This window comes from Harpia harpyja, chromosome 15 (assembly GCF_026419915.1).
Source record: "Harpia harpyja isolate bHarHar1 chromosome 15, bHarHar1 primary haplotype, whole genome shotgun sequence".
NCBI lineage: Eukaryota > Metazoa > Chordata > Aves > Accipitriformes > Accipitridae > Harpia > Harpia harpyja.
In genome coordinates this window covers 24561730-24576394 of record NC_068954.1, presented here as the reverse complement: position 1 = coordinate 24576394, position 14665 = coordinate 24561730, and the positions used below count along the sequence as shown (strand labels likewise).

The following is a 14665-nucleotide window of genomic DNA, read 5'->3' as shown; positions in this document are numbered from 1 at the left end:
AGAAGGAGGTGCTCCAGGCAGATATTTTCCTGCAGCCCATGGAAGAGACCACAGTGGAGCAGACATCCACACTGCAGCCTGTGGTGGGCCCCACGTCAGAGCAGGTAGATATTCCCTGAAGGAAGCTGTGGCCCATGCAGACCCATGCAGGAGCAGGTTTGTCCTGAAGGAGTGCAGCCTTTGGGAAGGACCCACGCTAAAGCAAGGCAAACCTGTGAGGAGGGAGGAGCAGCAGAACAGAGTTGTTACAGATTGACCACAACACCCACTCCCGATCTCTACTATGCCACTTGGGGAGGGGTGGAGAGGTAGAGAAGTTGCGAATGGAGGAGGGAGCTTGAGCCTGGGAAGAAGGTGGTTGTGGTAGGTTGACCTTGGCTGGACTCCAGGTGCCCACCAAGCCACTCTATCACTCCCCCTTCTCAGCGTGACAGGGGAGAGAAAATATAACAAAAGACTCATGGGTTGAGATAAGGACAGGGGGAGATAACTCACCAATTACCATCATGGGCAAAACAGACTTGACTTGGGGAAATTAGTTTAATTTATTGCCAGTTAAAATCAGAGTAGTGTAATAAGAAAATAAAACCTAAATCTTAAAACACCTTCCCTTCACCCCTCCCTTCTTCCCAGGTTCAAGTCCGCTCCCAATTTTCTCTATCTTCTTCCCTGGTGAGGCACAGGGGGACAGGGAATGGGGGTTGCAGTCAATTCATCACATGTTGTCTCTGCTGCTCCTTCCTCCTTGGGGGGAAGACTCCTCACTCTTCCCCTGCTCCACCATGGGGTCCCTCCCACAGGAGACAGTCCTTCATGAACTTCTCCAATGTGAGTCCTTCCCACGGGCTGCAAGTTCTTCATGAACTGCTCCAGCGTGGGTCCCTTCCACAGGCTGCAGTCCTTCAGGCACAGACTGCTCCAGCGTGGGTCCCCCAAGGGGTCACAAGTCCTGCCAGCAAACCTGCTCCAGTGTGGGCTCCTCTCTCCATGGGGCCACAGGTCCTGCCAGGAGCCTGCTCCAGCGTGGGCTTCCCACAGGGTTACAGCCTCCTTCGGACATCCCCCTGCTCCGGCGTGGGGTCCTCCCTGGGCTGCAGGTGGAGATCTGCTCCACTTTTCACCTCCAGGGGCTTCAGGGAAACAACCTGCCTCACCATGGTCTTCACAGGCTTCAGGGGAATCTCTGCTCTGGTGCCTGGAGCACCTCCTCCCCCTCCTTCTTCACTGACCTGGGGGTGTGCAGAGTTGTTTCTCTCACATGTTCTCACTTCTGTCTCTCTGCTCTTGTTCCACAGCAGTTTTTCCCCTTCTTAAATCTGTTCTCCCAGAGGCACTACCACTATCACTGATGGGCTCGGCCTTGGCCGGCGGCAGGTCCATCTTGGAGCTGGCTGGCATTTTGCTCCATGGAACACAGGGGAAGCTTCTAGCAGCTTCTCACAGAAGCCAGCCCTGTAGCTCCCCCACTACCAAAATATGGCCATGCAAACCCAATATGGGGGTGGTGGTGTTTTAGTTTTTGTCTTTTTTTTTTACCATCCTACTCTATTTTAATTGACAATAAATTAAATTAATTTTCCTCAAATTGAGTCTGTTTTGACTGTGATAGTAATTGCTAAATGATCTCCCTGTCTTCATCTCAGCCCATGAGCTTTTTCATCTTTTTTTTTTTTTTATCTTATTTTGTCCCCCTGTACTGCTGAGGTGGGGAGTGAGAGAGCAGCTGGGTAGGGGACTGGCAGCCAGCCAAGGTCAACCCACCACATATAGTAACAGAAAATAAAAGAAATTCCTTTCATCCCAATAGTGTCTGTCTTTATTTCCCTTCTGTGTATCCATTATAACTCATTACATGATTAAATTCCAAAATGGTTTGCTATCACTATAAGCATAATGGATAATGCTCGGTTAATGAGCCTCCATTTGATAATTTTGGGGTTTTTTTCCCTTGTTCAGTGTATAGCTCCAGGTTTATTTACCAAATACTACTCAATCTCTGCTATAAGATATAATTACTAAAGAGTCCTTCTGTCAGATAAGAGTTATACAGTTGTGTAAGCTATGTTCATTGTCTTTCTATTTTTGATGCATAAGATAGTATCTGTAGGAATTAACAAGTAGTTTCTGAGTTCATCAGTTACAGTTTTTCAACACTGCTTTTTGCTAAATCAAATAACCATTACTATGACAGAGGAAAATTGAATTGTCCTGCAGTATCAGAAGCTGAATAGATGAACTGGAATAATCAAATATGGTTTATGTAGTAGCAAAATTTGTATTCATACTTTGAACCTTAATATCTTCCTATAGTTTCAGATGTCCAGTGCTTTTGTTGGCTCTTTTTTTCATTGTTTGTTAAAATATACTTTAAAGCTCTAATCTTTTCCTACTTCTTTTGGGCTTCTCTGTTCTATGAGATTGAAAATTGAAAAACTGTGCTCTAAGTCAGTGACAACAGTTAGAGAAAGTGCTTTATATCCCACATTAATTCTCAGGCAATGCTAACAAGTATCTTTTGGGGGCTCTTTCTTCCTCCTGTCTTATTCATTTTGTGTTTTGTTTGGGATTTTTTCTGTTTACTGTATGAAAAGGGGAAATAACAAATAAAATCTGTGTGTTTCAGGTGTTACTCTGGAATCAGATTCCTGCCTCGACCCAGGGATTCCTGTGAATGGCCATCGCCATGGTAACAACTTTAATATCCGCTCCACCGTAACTTTTAGCTGTGATCCAGGGTATACACTCAGTGATGAAGAACCACTCATATGTGAAAGAAACCATCAGTGGAATCATGCATTACCCAGCTGTGATGGTAAGTGTCAAGTTCTTCAGATGGCAGCTTTAAAGTCCAAGAAAGTTAATCTCCTATTTCTGAGAACTAATTAAGCTTATCATTGCTACTACCTCCCTTTAATTATACCAAGATCCACACTTTTCAAAAGTGCTTTTACTGATAATAAAAGCCATACTTTACATCTCTGTATCAACTTTCAGTCAAGTACTGTAATATACAGTGAAATTTACAGCTATATATTCACTAACAGAAAAATTAAAATTCTCAGAAGGTGCCACTGTTCAGTTGTGAATGAAAATGGTGCCATACAACTAATATTTTTGAAGCAAAGCCAATAAACTTAACTTACATTTTAAACTTGGAATACTGAATACCACAGTGATTGCTCAAAATACTAAAACAGATCATGATGAGCCTATCTAATTAATTTTTTTTACATATTTTTGTTTGGAAATTTTGGTTAGTTCATTAATTTTTGGGGGGGATATGCAACATGAAACTGTCTTGAGCTTTCATGAAATATTTTTTTAAATGCTGAACTATACTAGCAAATATTTCTGCGCTCTTTTTTATCATTGTATTTTTTGCTAATTTCTTTTTCTGTGAACTACAGAATCAACTCAATTTTTTCGTGGAATGCGTGTATGGTTGCTACAAAATCCCTCTGATAGAAATCACAGAAAATAAGATCCAAATGTAGCTAAGTATTTCAGTAGGGATAGAACCCAGCATCTCTGAAAATTCTCCATAAGCTCCTTTTGTTAAACTTCCTGCTAAAACTTCCTATTTCCTCCTTTCTGGTTGCTAAATGATTATCTTTAAAAGCATGTTTGTCTTGACCAGGCTTCTTTCGTGTTAAGTTATAACTGCATTCTAAGGCAGTGATGAAAGATCAGTGTGTGAAGGCAGAAGACCCAAGCCCATATCAACAAAGGTTCTTGCTTTAGTGAATTACTTACATTAGTGAATTTCTTCTTCTTCTTAGTGAATTTTTCTTTTCACGTCCAAGGTTTTCATTGATTACAGTGGAATGTCGAAGGGCAAACTTAGAGTTGGAGTCAGGAAAGTATTTTAGTTTCTAACTCTGTTTTAAACTGTTTTGTTAAATCTGAGCACTTGCTCTCACTCAGGCTTTTAATTCTCACTACAGCCTTCTGGCCCCATGCACAAAACATATAAGCTGCCAAAAGATATAGCTCTTAATCACTACAAAGCAAACTAATCTACCATTCAAACTCACTCAGCTTGTAAGCATTACTTGTTCCTCCTTTGCAAGGACAGAAGCAAACTATTGTTTTCAATTGCATTTTGTGATCAAAAGTTAGAGTGTATGTTCTTGGCACAGCTGATGAACTTTGGAGTGTCACTAATCTTCCTATAAGCTGTAATTTTAAAATGAGCAAAGCATTTTTAGTATTCTTTCATTGGTTTTATGGGTTCCTTTTGCTTGTTTGCTTTGCTGCAATGGGTTGAAGAACACTGTTGTAGGAATCTTGACTTTGAATAGTATCCTATTCTTTTTCAATTTACTTTATGCTAAAATTTCTGAATGTATTTTTGAGTTAAAATACCAATATTCAACTCTTTTGTTTGCATATGAATGTTGAACTACAGAAAGATCTAGTTAATTTTCACTCATTGGAAGAGAGTCCTTATTTCCCAGGTCCATCACCCACTTTCAGCATAAGTGTATAACACAAAATTTCAAGCCTTTGTAGAGCAGGGCCTCTAGGCAAGCAACATAAAAGCATTACACTCCGTTTCTTTTTTTTTGCCTCACATATTCAACTACATTGAATTAACTAGTCTAAAAAGACAAAATAAAACTCACATTCTTTTAGGTAGTCATTGTGTTAGAGTATTTGTCGTTTGAGGCTCAAAAAGTTGAGACCCAAATTTTTGAATGTGAGAGATTTAACTGAGGTTGAAACGAGCATTTTGCAGTCACCTGCAGATGTTCTCAAAATTTAAACTTCAGAAATTAAATCAGCAGAATAAATCCCTAAGGGAAAAGCATGTCGCTTTGTTTCATGCCAACAAAGAAGAAAAAGAACTGTTTACAGAGACACAGTAGCTAAAGTTCGCTCTATGTGTCATTCTCAAAATACAGTAATGTCAAGGTGGAGAGTGAAAATAATTTTTAAGGGAGAGCTAAATAAAACCAGATCATTTACATATTTTAAATTTTAAACTTAAACCTGTAAATTATTTGTAAATATTTAATATCTGCTTTAAGGAATGTTGCACAGTCAAATATTTTTCTTCCTTCTGTGATGTTTACAGAATAAGAGGGATTTTGAATGACTGTATACTACCATTCATTTATGGTATTATGAACCTGATATTTGTAATTATATTATTTATTATTAAGTAATGTTATCAACCATATATTTACTGTGGTTTTAGCCATGCATATTCTCATTCTTGCTTATGTGCAGAAATATGTATATGCAGGCAAAACCAGACTAGAAATATTTCCTTTTCTTCTACTTATTTATGAATAGATATAATACATAAATTCAAAAACCAATAAAAACTTTAACAAACACCTTAGTCTAATCATAAATGAAAAAACCCCCAAAACTTTAGCTATAATGCCAGCATCTTTGTATGTATATATATTTTTTATATATATACACACATACAAGTACTGCAAGTTTATTGAACTTTTTGTTGTGTATATTTGCCATCTAGTTTATGGCAAAGTATATTGCTCTATGTGAGGAAGACTAAAAGCATCTTAATGCTTTGTTGGTTTATTGTTAAATATTTAGTTTATTAAAATTAAAAAAAAAAAAAAAAACACATAAAAAGCTGGACAGCAGCAGATGAGTGAAAAGCACAGCCATGCTGTATTCATAAGATCAGTGAACAATTCAGCATGCAAATCTTAAACTTTAATTAATTTGCCATGCAAATTTGAGCAGCCTAGTTTAGCAAATGCTAGTATGCATAAAATGTTTTCTAGCAAAGTTCTTGTGTCTTTCAAAATATTCAGTTCCAAATAAATTACTTATGATGGGACAATCTGAATCTTTGAAAGAGGGGAAAATACACTTTTTTTTCCAGAACGTTGCAGAAGAAATCAAATAGACATAAACTTTTCCATTATTTGAAAAAAAAAATACATTTTGTTTGTTAAATATTTTTGTTTGATAAAAATGGAGTTAAATGTATACCTTTCTAAATATGTAGTAAAGAAAAGTAGCTGCAAGATATTTGATTTTTGAGTTAGTTCACAAGAAAAACTTTAATCTTACTTCTTAAATACTACTACAATAGGAATTAATACTTGCAATATTCTGGAACAAAGTTGTACTTATTTTTGTATTCTGCTAACTAACAGGAGAGGCTGTAGATGAAAAATAAAACTCCCTTTCCAGGACTAATTTAAGAATAAACAAATTGTTGTCAAATGTGAATATCATGGCTTTGGATGAATTAACTTTTAATTTAGTACTTGACCTTATTTTTAATTTTAAGGGTAGTTCAAAAAGTAAAATAGATTTTTTTTTTTTTTTAATAAAAACAAGGACTTCTATATGACTTCTTTTGGTTTTTTTCCTCCCTTTTTTTCATTTGTTAAGCTTTATGTGGTGGATATATTCATGGGAAGAGTGGAACAGTTCTTTCTCCAGGTTTTCCTGATTTTTATCCAAACTCTTTAAACTGCACTTGGACTATTGAAGTGTCACATGGCAAGGGTAAGAATCAAATATGAATTGCATATGTATACTTAATGTCTATGTTTAAAAAATTCAAACACATATACACAATAAAATGCCTTTTATGAATTGAGTTAAATTAATGCTTTCTGCCATTCTTCTGAGGAAGAAGTTTAATTTCCCCAAATAAATATCTTCAAATGTTGTGTTTCTAGTTTGTGTTTCTTTTGCAAAAGAAACATTCTTTTAACAGTTACCAGAGGAAATGTGGTTTAGTCTCAGAAAAATGGGCAGAAAGTAGAAGAGGTAAAATATATGAAAATAATAGTTACTTGTTAAATAGCACTAACTTTTTCAGTGAAAGCTGTGGGGGCCTTATTGATAGCTCTTCTCCATTATTAAGCATGAAGTAGCAGATTTGATCTGTGTATTAGTAACCTTAGATTTCAGACTTAAATCATTAGGGCCAAAAAATATATATATTTATGTTCTATATACAGTAGAGTAACGTTTGGATGCACAGTTAAGCTTGGCAGCTTATCCATTAGCGAAATCTGTAAAAGAACTACGGAAAAAAGCCTAGGAAGTACTAATGATGTGTTACATGCCACTGAATCAAAACATAATAAAAATATTCCTCTATCTCCTTTCTATGACAAGAAATGTCTTTGTTATGTGTGATAGTCTGAGAAGTATATTGGAAGTTGCTACTGTTTAAAATCTTCTTACAGTTGGATTTTTGTTTAAAAATCATATGGTGTTTTAAATGTAGAATACATGAGAAGACTTTCTAAGAAGAATGTTGTTCCCCATAGTAAATACTTGTATTTGAAAACCTAACTGTAAGTCAAAATTTAATTCATTGCTGGACTGGAAGTTGGCTACTGAAGAAACAGTCATGACTTCAGTAAAGGACTGGTCCCAGAAAATATGAATCTATATATATGGAAGATAGTACATAAAACTTTTATCTGCTTTGTCCTTGTATATGGGCACTTCCCTTAAGTTTAGAGTAAAAAAACCAGAATTATGTTGGAGGAAATGCAAAAATAAAACAGGAATACAAAATTTTAGCCAATTATTAAAGTATGTCTCCTGTTTTAATAGTGGGATTGTGGTAGAGATTATAAATGAGACATACAGGAACTTGAATAAAATCTATACAATACAAATTTAGATTTTCAGAGTCCTGTATACAAATAACACTGAATCCCATCAATTCTCTTATGGAAGCTATTGATTTACAGTGAGCTAAACAAACATCCACACTGCATCTATTGATTGGTTGAGCCCAAGTGCTTTCTGCAAGTTTTATTTTCTGAATTTCAAGTTTTGAATCCATGTGTGACTTTTTCTAAAAATCTTTCCATATAATGTAAGATTTACTTTCTGTGTCACCTATGTATAATGGAAGAGAAAGACTTTCTATTAAATGCTTTTATTTCCTCCCTTTTTAATATATTTAAAGGTGTACAGCTGGTTTTTCATACCTTTCACCTTGAGAGCTCTCATGACTATTTGCTCATCACTGAAGATGGCAGCTTCACAGAACCAGTAGCCAGGTTGACTGGCTCCGTCTTACCCCCTACAATTAAAGCTGGCCTCTTTGGAAATTTTACTGCACAGCTTCGATTTATATCTGATTTTTCAATTTCTTATGAAGGATTCAACATAACATTTTCAGGTAAGAAATTCCATTCTGCTAAATATCCAGAAACAGTTTCTAGATAATATTTTCACTTGTAGATAGCAGAAACATTATGAAACACCAGTAAAAAAAATCAATAGAAATTGTATAGTCTCTATTGTAGAAAACTGGCTAAGGTTTACAAGGTGGCTAAACAGATTGAGAAGGATGTTGGTGATGTGACTGTTTTAAGGAGAAGTTTTCCCTGTTCTCAGAGAACCATCAACAGTGTGAAAAAGAAGTTTAGAGGAAAATTAAGGGGAATAAAAGTGCAAAGATAGAAGGTACTGTTTCAGAACAAAGAAACTAACTGTTTTACTAAAGGGAGTATAGGTACTGTAAAAAAGCAGTAGTGTGCTAACTCAGAGTCACAGAGGAGTCTAATTTGAAGACTGATTTTGGAACAGAAAACGTATATATAAGATAAAAGATTTATTAACTGTTGATATATGAGGAAGTTCTGATCATTTTTCCAAATTCCTCTTTAAGATAATTGAAAAATTTAAGTTACTGCTTCTTATTTACAGTCTTCTAAAACTAGCTGACATATAAAATACATTTCTCAATAATTTTCTTTGCCTATCTCTATTACTGGAATGTAGAATATTTACAGATATGCATATGAATGAATCAACCACTAGTTGAGATGCTCATGGACATGGATATTCTGTGGAGGAAATGCATAAGGAACTCATATATCCAACTCTCTTACATTATTTTTCAAGAACTGAAAAATAATTAAGAAGTTTTGTTGAGATCTGGCAATGTTTACTGATGAACATGCTATTTATGAATAATGTATCTCATTTAGCTTGCTTATTTAAAAAAGAAAAAAAAAAAAACTCGCTGATTAGAGCAATAGTATTGGATTTACTCATATCAAATGCTGAATTACATTTGTTCTGGATACTTTGGATTAACCAAATCAGAGGTCAGCAGTTTTGCCAGTTTGGAATGTAAATGCAAATATTAAATGGTATCTCTGATAGTTTATTAATAAATAACTCAAAAGGGTAGCAGGCTAGGTAACTTGTAGAAAAATACAAAAAAATACCATTATGGATGCAAGGGGAAAAATTGTAGAGTATCAAAATAAGTGGATCACAGAATTTTTCAAACACAAGCAAGGGTTTATGCCCTATCTGCAATGAATATACACATAGATGGCCATCATATGCCATCATTTATATTAAATAAATATTTTGAGAAATATTATCAGGTACGTTAATTTTATGACACAAATGAGTGAGTCTATTTTCTTATTTTCATGCAATCAGAAGGTATTTCTCCACAGTAAGAAGTATTTAGTGAGAAGACCTTAACCTGTTTTGAATGTCATCTAACAGAAATTTGTCAGGAAAATTCCCAGGTGCCTAAAGGTCTGTCACAGGGTATCTCCATGTCTACCTCAGCCTTTATAGTGCTGAGCAGAGGTAGTAGATCATGTGTTTTCAAAACTTACAACTTTTGCCAGCAGAAACTGCTGTGATGTATAGATTCCTTCTACTATTCAGGACCTTCCCACAAGGCGGTTACTATAAGGAAGGATTTCTTTATTTTATTCAGTAAAAGTCAACTGTTTAAACACTCATTCAGAAACTTTGGATTAGTTTCTTCCCCTGGCTAAATGGAGTTTCTTCCTCTAAGTGGATTTGACCTTACCTTCCAGCAGCCTCCAAGGTAAATGTTTTAGAAAATGGTTTTTCTTATCAGTTATCAGAAAAGTCTCTCTTCTAAATGATCTCTTGGGTCTTTTGGTTCATATTTTGAAGAATATAAAATCAGACTTTGGGGGTTAGACATAAAGTTGATCTTTTTCAACATTTTCTTGGACAGTGGTAAGTAATGAATATGTAAGGAGGAAAAAATCCCACAAAACATGACAAACTTACAGTGATACTTCCCCAGCACACTCTGTGAGGATGAGGGAATGTGTGGCTCAGACATTTCCTGAGTTCGATGTAGTCCCTCTGTATGTTACAGCTCTGATTTTTTCCCATTAATTTGTTCTGACTCCACCTGAATTATTCCTGAAGCATACTTCTAAAAAAGACAAAAAAATTAGGCACTGGAGACTTCTTTAAAAGAATATGCATATATTTGTTTTCAGTTGGGTGACATCTGTAAGATTTCTAAAAGACATGCAAATAGAGATTGTCTGATTAAGTGTGTAGCTTTACTTAGCAAAACTCAAGCACACTTTTTGAAAATGTGGTCATATGTCTTTTCATTAACCTGACCCTTTGTTTGATTTTTTGTTAGATTTTATTCATTACATAACGATTTTTTTAACTGTAATTCTCACTTCTAAAGCTGTTTGGGAGTTCAGATGAAATGAACCAAGAATTATATACAAAGGATGTAATTAAACAAACTTATAGTAAACCACTGACAGTACAAGCTGATTACAGCCCTTGAAATTAAGAAAATAAATGTAGCGTGGGTGGGAAACAATAGAAACATAATTACTGTATATATAGCCATAATAGACATACAGAAACAGTACTGGGTTTTAGTAGAGAGCACAGCTCTGAAATACATGTTTTCCAAGTGTTCCATACTGACACAATGCAACTAATTTGGTAAGCTTTTTTTTTTTCCATGTGGACAACTTGTCCCATTTATTTATATGTTATGCTTTATTGTCTGCAGAGTATGATCTGGAGTCATGTGATGATCCTGGTGTTCCTGCCTTCAGTAGGCGAATTGGTTTTCATTTTGGTGTTGGAGATTCTTTGATCTTTTCTTGTTTCCCCGGATATCGCCTGGAAGGTGCTAATAAACTTACCTGCCTGGGAGGTGGTCGGCGTGTATGGAGTGCACCTCTGCCAAGGTGTGTGGGTAGGTGGTCACATGCTTTCATTTCATTCATCAAATCGTTAATAGCACATGGCATGTGTCAGAATACTGGGTAGAAAACAAAGCGCTTGGGTTGAAAGGATTGATCCCCAAGCTGCACAAACTTTAAAGGCAGTGCAATATATAAGTAATGCATGTCTCTTTTACCTAGAGAACAAAAATAAGAAAGACGTATAGTTAGAATGGTGATAGAAAATAAGACCAAAATGTCTTGTAAGATAAAATGTAAATCTAATTATTGAACTGTTTTTGCCATAATTAAGGTATAAATTTCTTACTTTGTCTTTTAGTTTAAAGAAACAATGTTTACAGCTTTTAGGTGAAAATAGCCTTTGTTAGAGTCCCTCGTCTGGTTTTAAGGGTGTTTTTTCATACTGTGTTTTTTATCCTTGTAACCCTAAACTGTTTTTTGTTACAGTTTATAAACTGTATTACAGGATTGTAAACTGTAATTTTTAAAATTAATGTGCTGTTGTAAAAAACCAGTAACTATAAACTCAAATTGAGTGAACTGTTCTTTTCTGGGAAAAGGTCTGGGACTGGATTTTATAAAATTTGTACTGTTGCTATATTTGATTTCTGAAATTGTTTTATCACCACCATGTGAAGTGAATCTGATCAGATACTATTGACATAATGCTTCTGAAATGTCAAATAGTTCTACACACCTCTAAATGGATTTCCTTAAGCAGGTTCTTGTTTTAAATAAGATTTTATTTCATTGCGGGAGAAACTCATCTTCGGCTTGTTTCTTTTGTTTGTTTTAAAGGGTTGTATCTCTATATCTGAAAAAATTATATCACCTACATTGTATATGCACATAAGATACACATACATAGGTTTTATGGAAAAAAGTAAACTATTTCTAATTTTGTTGTAAAAACCTCAGCTTATTTAACCTATCATGAAAGAAACTAACAGATGATAGAGAAACCAATATCATATGGAGTTTGCCATACATTTGGAAATTCTAGATTTAAGTCTTAGGCTATTTTCAGCTTGATATTTCTTAAAAGTATCACTGGCTTCCTAACACTGTTTGTCTGTGAATGTTGGCTAACCAAGTGCACACCACCCTATATCACAGAATCACAGAACACAGAACTTGAAAGGGACCTCAAAAGATCAACTAGTCCAACCTTTTGTGGGAGAGGGGGCCTAGACGAGATTATCCAGCATCCTGTCCAATTGCATCTTGAAAACCTCCAGCAGTGGGGACTCTACCACATCCCTGGGGAGGTTGTTCCAGTGACTGATTGTTCTCACTGTAAAAAATTTCTTATATTGAGAGAAACTTGTACCTGTCGCCCCTTGTCTTCTCCATGTGGCTCCTTGTGAAGAGAGAGCCTTCATCTTCTTTGTACTCCCTAAGTACCAGAATACTGTGATGAGGCTCCCCCCCCAACCCCTTCCCAGCCTTCTCCTTTCCAGGGAGAAGAGATCTTAACTCCTTCAGTCCATATTGATTTAAAGTGTGCAAATTTCACTAGAATAATATTCATATGTTCACTTTGAACCTAGCATTTTATTTTCCCTAATTTTAAGAGTGTTCAGCTATTCTATAGCTGTCCATGTATGTGAGTGGAAAATTAGCTCCTTATTTCTCTGTTCTTGAAGAAAAGATGACTGTTAATTGTGCATTATTACAATTCTTAATAGGTAATATGTTAACCATTAGCTTTATCAAGGTAACATTAGGGTATATCCATGTGCAATTAAAACTGAAAATAAAATCTCTTGCTACTGCATGTTGCTTAACTGTTGCTCATTAAAAAAGTTCCTTAAGTACCTGATTCTAATACACTCAACATATTAATGTATTTAGTACCAATATAATTTATAGGAAGCAAAATGGAATGAATAAAAATCGTATTAATATAGAGCATTTTCTAAGCAAATCACGGATATATTTTGAGGACTGATAGAAGAAAGGTAGGTCTTTCAGGAAGAAAAGTGTTTCTACCTAATAAAAATATCTATGAATGTTATGAATTTCTGTGATATCATATCAAAGTACAAAAAGGTAGTTTACAAATATGATTCTGTATCTGACATCTTAAAAACCACAAACAAAATATAGAAAGGGAAATATAGTTTTCTATTTAAATAATGGTAAGTCTCTATCTCAAAAAAAACCCCAACAAAAAAGTAGCCCCCTAACGCCAAACACAGTCCTAGGGAACTGTAGGATGACAGAACATTATGAAAAATTGCTAGAAGACACAAAGTGGTATTAAAGTGAAAGGTTACAAATTCATTATCTAACTCCCCAGGGGACAGCTCTATGTCTGTCATGTACCAGGAATTTAACTGGTTCCAGTACTATGGGTTGTGAGCAGGGGTTCTGAGTCTGCAGATATTTTATAGTGGATGGGATTCAGATTCAGATCTAAAGATCTAAATTTGAATATTTGCAGTGTCATTGCGTACATGTGAGCAAGAATTTTAAGCTCTAATTATAGATAGCTAAGTCAATAAATTTAGTAGAAATCCTAGATTTAGGTATCTATTTTACAGTGAGATGAATCAGTCTCCGGCACCATTTAGATGCCTAAATAGAGGAATTGTTTCTATTTATTTATTTATTTATTTATTTCTAATCAGTCATTGACAAAAGTGTCTCAGTTGGCCTGCTCATTCCTATTGTCTCACCTCAACATCTTTATTGCTCATATACCTTGTTAGCCAAGAGGTCAGTTCCAGAGCTGAAGTATTTCTGTAATCCAGCACATAGCGCATTTGGTTACCTGCATTTCTGTTTTGTTGGACCTACTTTGAATTCCCATTTCTGCTACATACCTGTGTGCTATTATTTGTCTATTCTGAGATAATCTAATCTCTGAAAAGTGAATTGATACTGCCTATAGTACACATGGAAAGATGGTATGCTTTAGGAGGGATTGGTAGACTTTCTAGACAAAGACCCATGGATTAGGGGTTGAAGGTATAAAATTTCGATCTTGAAATCACTTGTATTTTCTGAGAAATGCATTTAGTGAATCCTTTGGACTTTCGAGGTCCTCTTGAGGAGGATGTCTGTACCACATAAGTAGAACCTGCCTTTGTAACATCATGCTACAGTTTAGCCAAAGCAGGGGCAAAATTACAACCACTTTTAATCTGATGTTGACTAAAAGTTCACATAAATTCTAGACCTGTCTTCATAACCAAGACTTGCAAGAAGAAAGACAAAAACCTTCCCTTGTGGTAGGTGGTGTGTAAGGGGAATCCCAGCAGTCCCCTTTCATGTAAGAGCCAATTGGTTGCTAGAGTAAGAAATGTCTTTTTCTGCTCTTCTAGTTAAATTCTGAAAATGCCGAAGAATCAGTAAATTGCATTAGGAAGGAATACATATGTATTTAAATGTATTTAGTATATAGTGAGTGAATATGTATGCTAAATGTTGTGACAACACTGGAAAAATAAGAAAATACTCTTTACAGACATCTTTAAATCGTGAAGAATTAATTTAAAGTTGACAACACGCACTAAAAGTATAATCTGCTAATCTTTATGCACACTTTAGTAATGTAAGGAAACAAAAGCTAATATGTGTTCATTTTATGTAAGCTTTCTTTTTTCCCTGATATATTTTTTACTACCTTTCAAGTACTATTATTTAGAAAGTTATCTGTGTCTGTTCCCAAATTCAGTACTTAT

General features: G+C 35.3%; 1 protein-coding gene across 1 annotated transcript in view; it reads left to right on the top strand.

Moving 5' to 3' along the window:
• CSMD1 (CUB and Sushi multiple domains 1) overlaps nucleotides 1–14665 on the top strand; it is a 1244186-nt gene that overhangs the window by 933383 nt on the left and 296138 nt on the right. The window contains exons 18-21 of the mRNA XM_052809685.1: nucleotides 2624–2812; nucleotides 6382–6498; nucleotides 7928–8143; nucleotides 10799–10987. Of these exons, the coding sequence (XP_052665645.1) occupies nucleotides 2624–2812; nucleotides 6382–6498; nucleotides 7928–8143; nucleotides 10799–10987 (711 nt within the window). The remainder of the gene's footprint in view (nucleotides 1–2623; nucleotides 2813–6381; nucleotides 6499–7927; nucleotides 8144–10798; nucleotides 10988–14665) is intronic.